Raw genomic sequence first — 12,084 nt, forward strand, 5'->3', positions numbered from 1 at the left:
GACTAATGGACAATTGGACTTAAATTCACTTCCAATTATTTTTAATATATATTTAATGATTTAATTCAAATTTATTTAAATTTATTATTTTTTATTATTTGTTATTTAGGCATATTATTGATACTAACTATCTTACTAGGTATTGATAAATAGGGAGGTTCTTCCAACCCTTCAACAAAAATATTATGAACTAAAGTTTTCATTTAGTATTTTTATCTATATGGAGATAGGATAATGTTATTATTTTCTGCGTGCCTTTTCTGAATCTGACTAATATACTTATCCATCTTGAAACTATACTCTTCAATCATTTGCTTTTTGTATTTTATAACATGCATTGATTTATATTATCATCACCTTTATCAGATAATGCATTCACTGTAATTATATGTTAATTGGACTAGACAATTGGACATAGTCCAAAAAATATTGGACAAAGTGGACTTATTTCAAATTCCATTAGTGTCCAAATACAATTAGACTTGGAGTGGACGTTTCCAAATAGTCCAATTCCAATTGTCCAAATTATTTCAATTCCATTGTTACCAAGAATTTTGAACGTTACAAAAAAACTCGTATGTTCATTTGCTTTAGCATTACCTAATATTTGAAACAATAAATTATATAGTAACACATGCAACTAAAAATATTTAACTTATCCGTAAATTAGTTTTATTATGAATTAATCTTTGTGGATAAAGATTGTTTTTTATTTAATACTAAATTATCTTTCGTTAAGAAAAATTTCGAGAATTTAAACGCAAATAAAGAACAAAACAAACTAATTTCCATCGATAAAGTAAACCGATCAAAAGCGCATAGTTTCAGTGGTTACATTTACAGTAAATGATAGTTTTTTATATTATAAAAGTAGTATGATAATTACTTCTAATGTCATTGGAAAATGTATTCATCAAACGTGGCTATTATAGAACTTAATAGAACAATCGATATTTATTTTTAAATTAATTATGAATCAGTGCTATATTGCACTATATTCAAATGGTATCGTTTTGTCAGTAAATCAAATTTTATTCTTAAAAAAAAAGAAGAAATAATTTATAATAAATTTATAATATAATATAATTATAAAAGAGTCATGCAATAATACATTATTATAAGTAGTTAATAATGTAATTCAATTCAAGTAAATTTTCTAAAACTTGTTTTTGAAAATATTTGTCTTCAAAAGCTTTTGGAACACTCGGATGTAATTTATAGATTGGTAAACAATCTATTTTAGGAAGATAAATGTGGTCTTTTTCAATTGTTGTGAATCGGACGTAGTCTATTTTCTTTAAATTTAATAAGTAAAGTTAGTAATTTTTTTTTACGTTAAATATTATTCCATTACATAAATATAAGACGTACAATAATTAAATCATTGTTAGCTTCAACTGAAAGCTCTATCCAATCTAGCATGTCTGATTCTACTTTCGATGGCACTGTATATTCAGTCCAACCTAATCCAATAAATTTTGATAACTTTTCATATTCTAATGTATGGTCTATTTGACGGTATGAGTTATCCCCCTATAAAAGATAATTTCTTTTTAATATTTTAAATGAAAAATTTCAAAAATAAATATTAACTTACATTTCCTATCTTAATCATAAAATTCAAGGAACAATCCTTAGATGGTAATTCTCTAATGCATAGCCTCCAGGCAACGTAATATTTAACATCATCCCACCAAATATTTGATAATCTAGGAAATGTTACTAACTTATTCTTCATAATTAGAACTTTTTTTGGCAAACTTAAAATGCAGTAATTATATTAATAAAATGTAAGGACATTAGGCCACTCCAATTTAATAGTTTGTTTAACGTACCCCACCCCCTCATTTTTGAAAAATTTTTAAAAATAAACAAACATATGTTATATCACGTGACTTATAATAACATCACCAATCTGTATAATATTTAAAAGAATTTCTTTCCAGTGTAATTGAATCTACCAAAGAAAATGGTATAATTAATAAAAGTAATATATGTAAACTTATTAATTGCATTATCTGTAATAAATTAAGATGTATTTTTAGTAAAAATGCATTGAGTGATAAAGAAAAAACTATGTTTATTTTTAAATGTTTACTTAATTTGACCCCCTCCCCCCCTCAATTTTTATATAAAGTTAGGACGTTAAACAAACTATTAAATTGGAGCAGCCTTATTATGACCAAAAAACAAAATATTATTTTACCTATTTGGGTTGTCATCGTCTTGAATGTTATAATTAATAGTGGATAGATTGTCAAGATTTGATACAAAATAAATTGCCTTTACTGTTAAATAAAATTATATAATTATTAATTAAATATTTTTTATATAAATAGCAATATTTATTAAAGATTTCATACCTTTATACATATATTTGTTAAGTTTTTCAACAATTCCAAAATCGGTAAATCCATCATCACTTATATTATAATATTCACAGACATATATCCAAAAATCAAAATATTCTCGTAATAGATGAATAAATGAAATTTCATCATAATTTAATTCAAATAATCTATCCAAATCTAATAATGCTTTATCATATTCTTTTGATTCGATATAAATTTTACACCTAATAAAAAGCAATGATTCATCATCATCAATATTAGCAATTTGATCTATTTCAGAATTAATATCATCTAATTTCTTTAAATATAATAATTGCATCCTTCCCAACATATCATTGGAATTTAATTTTACACATTTTTCAAAATCTGAAATTGATTTGTTAACATTTTTCATCGAATAAAAGGTTAATCCCCTATAATGATACGCCAAACTATATGATTGATTTAATTGTAAAGCTCTATTAAGATCCGATAAAGCCTCTTCATATTTTCCAAGCATATGATATGTTATGGCTCTCTTACTTAAATTATGAAAATTTTCTGGATCCACGTCATATGCTTTTTTAAAATACTCCATTGCCTCATTGTATCGCCCTAATCTTATAAGGATTTCACCATAATAACACAAAACTAAAGAATCACCATCATTTATATTTAAATAGCTATCTAATTTTCTTAAAGTATTTATATAATCTCCTTGCATTTCATAAAGATACGCACAATATTTAAAACATAAAGATTTATTCGAACCATTTTGAATTTCGTTAAAAACCTTTAAAGCATGTTCATTTATAGAATAATTGCTTTTGTTATTTCTTTTCATCCCTAGAAAAAGATAACTATAACCAAGTATGATATTTAAATTACCAATATTAGCATTTAATCCTCTAGAAATAACCAATTTAGATATAGCATCATCGTACTTATTTTGTCTGAAAAAAATTTCACCATAAATGTACCAAGCAATTGGATCTTTTTCTTTTAATTTAATAGCCTCATCTAAATATAAACATGCCTGATCATAATTATTAAGGCATCTATAACTATAAGCTATAAGACATTTCATAGAATTGCTTTTTGGAAAACTCTTCAGATATTTTTGACACTCATCTATAGCTTGTTTATAATTTCTTTCGGTTAATTCCTTGATAACATTTTGATATATTGGATGTTGCTTTACTGAATTTCTAACTTGAAAGAGCGATTGTAATTTATTTGTGTTAAATTTAATTTTTCTAACAAAATTCATTTTTTTACTCAGCATATTATCAACCTCCGAATCATTAGAATCGCTTGTATGATCTAAGTTAATTGATGGTGTAATATGCCCAGCTTTAGTGAATTGTGAATTTAAACTTTTATAAATGGTATTCTGTGGCAAAATATTAATACTCTCTATATTCTGTCGACAAATTGGACATATATATTTTTCTAATTTCTTAAAACTATCTAATGATATAGTATGTTGACATCCAAAAGTGCATAATTTGTCTGCTGGCTCACTGCTAATTGGACAAGTTATATTCTCGGCAACTTTATTCAGAATTTCACCCTGTTTATTAGTGGATAAAGTTGTTTCTTTTCCTTTTTTGTTTTCATTATTACGATTAATTATTTCAAAGTCTTTATGACATTTTTCTTTAACATATTGTAATAAATTTTCAAATTTTTCTATTGATAAATTATTTTCCCTTAATTTTTGAGCATATTGCTCAAGATCAATTTCAATTACTGAAAATAATTCTTTATTAACATTATATAGATGTAGCAATACTTCAATTGCTTTAAATTGAATAAAGCTGCTTGGTGCTTTATTGAGAGATTCAATAGCTAAGTAATAACATAAACCATGTATTGACGTCTGTATTGATGATTGGATAAGACTCTGTGCAAGATCCAATATCCCAAACCATAATGTATCTGGCAATGCAAGAGGTTCATTTTCAACAAGATCATTAATTAAGCTTCCTGCATTTCTTAGTGTCTTAATGAGCTTATTAGATATTTCATCAAATTTAAATTGAGAATCTAGAGTGTCTAGTATAGTTTTATTGGCAACATTTTCCCATTCTCTTTCAAAATAAGCCCAAATATATTCTACTATCATCATTTCACAAAATTTTTTAGAGCTCCCAGACAATTCAGTAAGTTTATACTTAATTAACAATATAATTCTCCAATTTATATAGTAAGACGCTACTGGATATTTGAAACTTAATCCCTGCCGTAATTGTGACAACATAGATAAGATTGAACAATTATCATTTGGAATAGGAAGTCCAGGTAAGGCTCCAGGTGCAATGTTTAAAAAAGTCTTAAGAAAGCTTGTTAATCGTCGAAAAATTTCTTGAACCCAATTTTCATCATCACGTAAACTATGTAACGTATCTCGTAAATGGGTTAATAAAAAATCAACATTATAATTTCGCTTTTTTGCAATTTTTTCATTACCTTGATTATCTTTTTGATGATCTAATGGATTATAATTAAGATTAAAGTCATTTTTGAATCCTTCTTCTACAGCTTTATTTATTTTAGGTCTAATATTATTTTCAAGTCCTTCTTTTATTACTTGAGTTGTTTTACGATGAATTTTTGCAAATTTTGCCAAAGAATTATAAAGTTGATTTCGAAATTCTCTAGTGAGACGTATTTTTAAGAAAAGTATCCTTTCTAAAGCTGCTATCCATGTACGTATATGTAATTCTAACCTAGCTGCACTTTCTTCTGAATAATATGAATCGAATAAAGCGGGGCTAGCCAACTTCTTTAACGATTTAACTAATACATTATCAGAAATTTGTTCTTGAAAATTTTCAAATAGTAATTTTAGGGCATACAAATATTTCACTTCATCTAATTCCTCAATAATAAGTTTTTTGACTTTTTCATCTGTTGTTGTGAATCCATCCATTTCTAATTCGAGTAGGACTTGATTTTCAAATATATTTGTATGGCTTTCTTCATAATTGTTTTCTATCCTTTTCTTACTCGAAGATCCTTCACTCTAAATATTTTATTTAAAATTGTTTCATATATTAATATTTTAAATAAAATTAACTAAAATGATAATTTCATTATTACCTGGCTTGAAATTCTATCCATGCTTTTTCTTACAGAAGAGAAGTGACAATATTTGTTGTATTTGTTGACAATTATTAAATAATGCAGTAACATGTAGATCGGGCTTTGAACTGTGAAACAATGATGCGATTGGCGTGCATCGACTGCGTGTATATCACGTGATACAGTCTACTTTTCCACCATGTGATTTTTGTGGCGTTTAAAAGTTTGGTAGTTTCGTGTGTAACATTCATCTTAGGAAAAAAAAACAAAAAAAAAAGAAATTATTTTATTACTCTTTTACAACAAAAATAACTCTTACACTTTATTAAATTTAATAAACAAATAAATAAACACTTTTTAAAGATAATAATTTTTACTCAAGCTAGCTTGCCAAAAATTAATATATAGACAGTTCTTCGCCTGCTGAATAACATTACTTAATCTCTAGAGACTTGTTTACCAAAATTACGCTATAAAGTTAAAATACCACCTGCGCGTGGCACAGTAATCCGTACAGAAATATTAATATTTTTGCAAATATTCAAGATATTTTGATAAAAATTAATATTTAAGTAGTTCCATACCCGCTGAATGGCATTATTTAAGCTTCCTAGACCTATGATACTTCGTTTAACTAAAGTATCAAAATTATAAAATTAAAAAAAATGTAACAATTAATTTTATTAGAAAAAAATAGATACTGTACTTTTTCATAAATACTTAAGCAATATCAATAAATAAATATTTCCACATCTATTAAATAACTACTTAGTCCACTCAAGTCTGTCATTTCAAAATTAATAATATAAATTCTAAAAAAGTATCATATGCTTTAGCTTTTCAAAATTTTTTTTATTTTTTTTATTATTTAATGAATTTTTAAAACATTATTATAAGAAAAGAAAGAGAGAGCTTTGTTATAATGGGGTAAACAATAAACAAATATATTAGACGAGGTCAACTCGTAGGCTACACGAATTGATCTATATAAAATGTGATCTTACTCCATGTTTAAAATAAAATTTTATTATTCGGCGATAACGAAACACGGGAATATTCGAATAATAAATTTTTGTCAAAGTTTCATATCTTTTAAAAAAACTGATCAGCTGTTAAATACGTGAGAATAATACACAAACAAAAATTTTTAAACATATAGATTTGTACTGAGTCCCATTCCTTAAGTCCATATAATAAATAATATATACTGTATTTAATGTAAATAAATGCATAACATCTTAATCTTTTTCATGCCACTCTATCATATAGTGAATATTTTATCCCTAAATTGATATAAATTGCTGAATTAAATTTTTATTGATTTGTTTCTTTTTTTATAATGAACAAATAATTTAATGGTTCCGAATGAAATAATTTTGTTTGTTTTCCCAACTTACCGGGTTAAAGCACTTTTATTGGGACGTCTAAAGCGGAGTAGAATTACGTGTATTAATATGTGAATGGCACGGTGATACTTTCAGGACTCAAATAACCTAATAATATTTGTATGTTTAAAGAAGGTAATAAAAGCAAACGAAACTACTCTGTAAAATACAAAATACAAAAAATGGAGTCTAGAAAGCTAAGAAGGTTAAGAGGAGTTTAAATGTTTAATATATTTCAGCGTTGGCTCGGCAAAATTTTCATGAATGATTAATTAATGACATAAAATAGCCACAAATAATATAATTTCTAAGACCTATATTATTTATCCTAAAATGTCTATTACTCAATATATCATTTTGCATACACGATAAAACCAGAATTTTATTGGAGTTTGGCCTGAAATGATTTATTATTGTACAATAATAGTTTATTTAAGAACATGTTTGATCTAATGGAACAAATAATCTGACTATCCGTGAGTAACTAGTATTTGTAATTTGCAACACATTATTTAATTCTAAATTAATATATGTTAAGTTGTTAAGTCACGGGCAAAAATAAACATTAGTAAACAGAATATTACTAATTTAGAATTACTAAATTAACATATTGGTTAGAATTATGAAATTAAAGAGTAAGAGTCAATATTTATAATCATGTTAATTTATATGAATTTTTTAATTCGTATTTTATTGATATATAAGTTGGTTAAATATACAATAATAGATAATACATGAAAATTTACTGTATATATAAGACACAATTATAAGTAGCTAATGATATCTTCTAGAGTAATCAAATTTTCTGTTTCTTTTTTTGGAAAATATTTAGAACTCAAAATATTCGGATGATATTTGTATATAGGCAATAAATGACCCATTTTAGGAAAGTAAATAGGATCTCTTTCAAATTGCATGAATCGAACATAATCTATTTGCTATAAATTAAAAAATAAAGTAATTAAACGAATTATTGTTTTTTTTTTATAATAAAAAAAAAATGTCGCGCTTATGTAAAATAAAAAAGTATACCATATCAATGAAAGGTCCGTTTGCAGTAATTGAAGGTTGGACCCAATCGAATTTATTTGATTTTATTTTAATTGGTACTGTAAATTCAATCCAGCCCAATCCAACAAGTTTTGATAAATCATCATATTCTAATCTATGCTCTCTCCTTTGATGTAATGAATAGTATAAACTAAGTTCCTATAATTAAAATAACAAAAAAAAACAATTTTAATAAATGTATAATAAACTATTTTTAATTATTAATTTTATTAATTTAACTTACTACTCCCATGTCAACTATAAAATCCATAGTAGCATTTTTCGATGATATATTGTTAACGCATATTTTCCAAACAATATACAGGTATTGTGATTTTACGTAAGGTAATAGCAGTTTAGGTAACTCCAAATTAAGGTGCACATCCTTAGCATCGAATGACCTTCCTGATAAACTTTTAAATATTATATCATATTAATATAACAATTTTTTAGAAAAGCTATATTATAGACACATTGCTTACCTATTTATATCATTTTTAAGATGAATATTGCTAATATTCGATATAGAATAAACTTTTTTTACTATAAAAAAAATGGATTAAATTCGTATTTCAATAAATAATAAATTAAAAGAAAATTCTCTCACCTTTATACATATATTTTTTAAAATTGTCGATAATTCCAATATCTTTATAATCAATATCACTTATTTTGTAATAATCACACAAATATGACCAATAATTAAGATAATTTTGTAATAAATAAATAAATGAAATATCTTCATTATATAATTCAAATAACCTATTAAAATCTAATAGCGCTTTATCATATTCTCCTAACTCAATATATATTTCACATCTAATAAAAAGTAATGATTTGTTATCGCTAATATTAGAAATTTGGCTTATTTCTGTTACAATATTATAGCATTTCTTACTTAATAAATATTTCATAAAACAAAATAAAATTTTGGCTAAATTATCATTAGGATCTATTTCCATGCATTTTTCAAAAGCAACTATAGCATCATAAAAATTTTCCATTGCATAATATGTTAATCCTTTATAGTAATGTGTTAAACTATTTGATGAATTCAATTTAGTAGCTTTATCAAGATCTAATAAAGCTTTGTTATACTCTTGAAGGGCATAGTAAGAAATAGCTCTTCTGTTTAAATTATGGGTATTTTCTGGATCTACCAAATTTGCATCTGTAAAATATAATACAGCTTCACTATATCTCCCTAATTTTTTAAGAATTTCTCCATAATAACATAAAATTAATGAATCTTTCTTATTCATATTTAGTAATCTATCTAACATTTCTAAAGAATTCAAATATTTTTTCTGCTTATTATAAACATATGCACATTTTTTTAAGCATAAATAACTATTTGGATTGCCTTTTAATGCAATAAGATAATTATCCAAAGCAGCTAAATAGTAATTATTTTTAACATTACTGTTATTACATAACTTGGTTTCAAGAAGATAAATATCTCCAAGCAATATAAATACTTTATTTGTTTTTGTCTTATAATTTATTGAAATATTTAAACTATTTATTGCATATTTGTACTCATATTGTCTAAAATAGACTTCTCCTTGAATTAAATAAGCAATAGGTCTTTTTTGTTTTAAATCAATAGCTTCTTTTAAATATAAATGTGCTTGTTCATAATTATTAAGACACTTGTAAGTATAAGCTAAAATACATCTCATAGTATAATCTACCGGAAAAGATATTAAAAATTCTCTGCAATAATATTCAGCCTTTTCATAATTCTTTTTATATAATTCTTTTATAATATTTTGATACATTGGTTGTTGCTCCTTAGAAATTCTTAGAATAATTGACTGTAATGATAAATTTGACAACATATTTGACATACCTTTTTCCTTCTTAGCTAATATGAGATCAGCTTCTGAATTATTTGAATCATCACTATCATATATTTGATCAGAATTTTCTAATTTAATTGGAGGTATAATATGTCCGGATTCAGAGAATTTAGTATATAAATTTTTATAAATAGAATTTTGTGGTAAATATCTGATGTCATTTTCTTCAATTTTTTCTCGACATTTAGGACATATTTTTTGTTTCAATAATTTTAAATTATTTAATGATAATGTATGTTGACATTTTAAAATACATAACTGATCCTCTGGTTCACTACTAACCGGACAAGTCATTTCATCTGCTATAATATCTATAATATTAGAATTTGATGCTTGTTCTCTTTTTAAATATGAATTTTGATTTAAACTTTTTTCTCTTCGTTTTCCTTTCTTTTCTTTTCCAATATTTTCATTTAAAATGTTTAGGTCTTCAAGATATTTTTCTTTAATAAATAATAATAAATTTTGAAATTTTTCTGAAAAATCCGATGATTTATTTTCATTTAATACTTTTATATATTGATCAAAATCATCATCAATCATTGAAAACATTTTACTATCAATATTATGTAAATGTAATAATATTTCAACTGCTTTAAATTGAATGAAACTACTTGGAGCTTTATTAAGTGATTCAATTGCTAAATAATAACAAAGACCATATGTAGCAGTTCGAGTAGACTTTTGAATAAGTTGTTGTGCAAGATCCAATATTCCAAACCATAAGGTATGCGGTAATGCAATAGGTTCATTTCCAGTGAGATCATTTAGGAAACTTCCAGTGTTTTTTAAAGCTTTAGTAACTTTGTTTGATACTTCATCAAATTTTGCTTGAGAATTTAAAATAGGTTTATTAGTTACGTCAATCCATTCTCTTTCCAAAAAGCTCCAAAGGTGTTCCATTAATGCCAATTCACAGAATTTTTTATTAATTATCATTTCAGTACCTACAGACCAAATAAAAAGATTATGTTGAATTATCAACATAATTCTCCAATCTACATAATAAGATGCCACAGGATATTTAAAACTCAAGCTTTGACGTATTTGAGCAAGAATTGATAAGATTGAATAATTATCATTTGGAAGAGCGACTCCTGCTATTGGTGCGATATTCAATGCAACTTTAAGCACTTCTTTACTTCTTCGTCCAATTTCTTGAAACCAGGTTTCATCATCGCGTAAACATTGTAATGTGTCTCGTAAGTGAATTAGTAAGAAGTCAACATTATAATTACGCATATTGGTGATGATTTGGTCATCCTGATTGTTGTTTTGTTGACTAAATTGGTTAGAATTTGATCTAAAATTATTATCAAGTCCTATTTCAATAACTTGAGTCGTTTTACGATGAATTTCTGCAAATTTTGATAAAGAATTATAAACTTTATCTCGAAGTTCTTTACTAAGTATTATTAGTGAAAAGCATATCCGTTCTAAGACTGTTACCCAAGTTCTTAAATGTAACTCCAATCTAGCCACACTTAGATTTGCATAAAAATCGAATGGAGTCGGATCCGCCAAGGCCTCGAAAGTATCTCGGAGAATATAAGGTGAAAATTCATTTTGTAAATTTTCAAGAAGTAATTTTAATGCATATAAATATTTTATGTCAGTCAATTTTTTAATAAGTTCTTCTGCCTTTTTATCGGGAGTTGTAAATCCATCCTTATTGAAGAAGTATTCATGCAAAACCGTTTTACTCTACATATTTATAAAATCATCATAAACCCAATTTTTTAATTGATTAAATATTTAATATTACTTAAAATTATAATTTACCTGACTTGAACTTCCTTCCATATTTTTTTTTGTTGCAAAAGAATTAAACCTCTACCGGCGTAAGCTTTTTAGGAATAATATTTGCGTTTAAACGTAAGCTTGTACAACTGCAAGTTGGCGTAAATTTATATTGTAACGATCCATTCAAAATGAACTTATTTAGTATGATTTGTGTCTCCAAACAGTTGCACACATGCGCATCACAATTTTGTGGCGTAGTATCAAAGTCTAATGATTTCCCCTGCGTACCCTTCAAAAAATGTCACGAAAATTCACGTGACTTTTTTTTGTCACAACCGTCACACCCACTGCGTTTCCATTTTCTATAAGTATCTGAGGGACTTAGTTTTTTTCGAGTAAGTAAAAACCTATTCGTCACACCCTTATTCGTCACTGTTTATTTTCACGTGTTAGTGCATAACGCCGTAATGCCGGCCGTTTCGTGACATTTTTGAAGGGTACGCAGGGGTAGTCCAAAGTAATGATGGAATAAAATTTGCTTAAACACAAGGGGTTGATGTTCAGTTACAGTTAATTGACCGGTTAAGCCGTTAAGGTAAGGCATCTCAAAAAATTGGTTAACCAACT

At 25.8% G+C, this 12,084-nt stretch overlaps 2 protein-coding genes across 2 annotated transcripts; both read right to left on the bottom strand.

The window, feature by feature from the left end:
- Positions 1 to 1,115: 1,115 nt before the first annotated feature.
- On the bottom strand, positions 1,116 to 5,456 carry OCT59_006330 (uncharacterized protein; the record flags this gene model as incomplete). Its single annotated transcript, XM_025313869.2, has 6 exons — positions 1,116 to 1,295; positions 1,372 to 1,533; positions 1,598 to 1,760; positions 2,207 to 2,288; positions 2,364 to 5,358; positions 5,436 to 5,456. 6 exons carry the CDS (start codon positions 5,454 to 5,456, stop codon positions 1,116 to 1,118), a joined length of 3,603 nt encoding a protein of 1,200 aa, XP_025186352.2.
- Positions 5,457 to 7,566: 2,110 nt separating this feature from the next.
- On the bottom strand, positions 7,567 to 11,517 carry OCT59_006331 (uncharacterized protein; the record flags this gene model as incomplete). Its single annotated transcript, XM_066141202.1, has 6 exons — positions 7,567 to 7,740; positions 7,835 to 8,011; positions 8,097 to 8,265; positions 8,335 to 8,395; positions 8,460 to 11,418; positions 11,497 to 11,517. 6 exons carry the CDS (start codon positions 11,515 to 11,517, stop codon positions 7,567 to 7,569), a joined length of 3,561 nt encoding a protein of 1,186 aa, XP_065998016.1.
- Positions 11,518 to 12,084: the final 567 nt, after the last annotated feature.

The sequence above is a fragment of the Rhizophagus irregularis genome, chromosome 14 (assembly GCF_026210795.1).
Source record: "Rhizophagus irregularis chromosome 14, complete sequence".
Classification (NCBI taxonomy): domain Eukaryota; kingdom Fungi; phylum Glomeromycota; class Glomeromycetes; order Glomerales; family Glomeraceae; genus Rhizophagus; species Rhizophagus irregularis.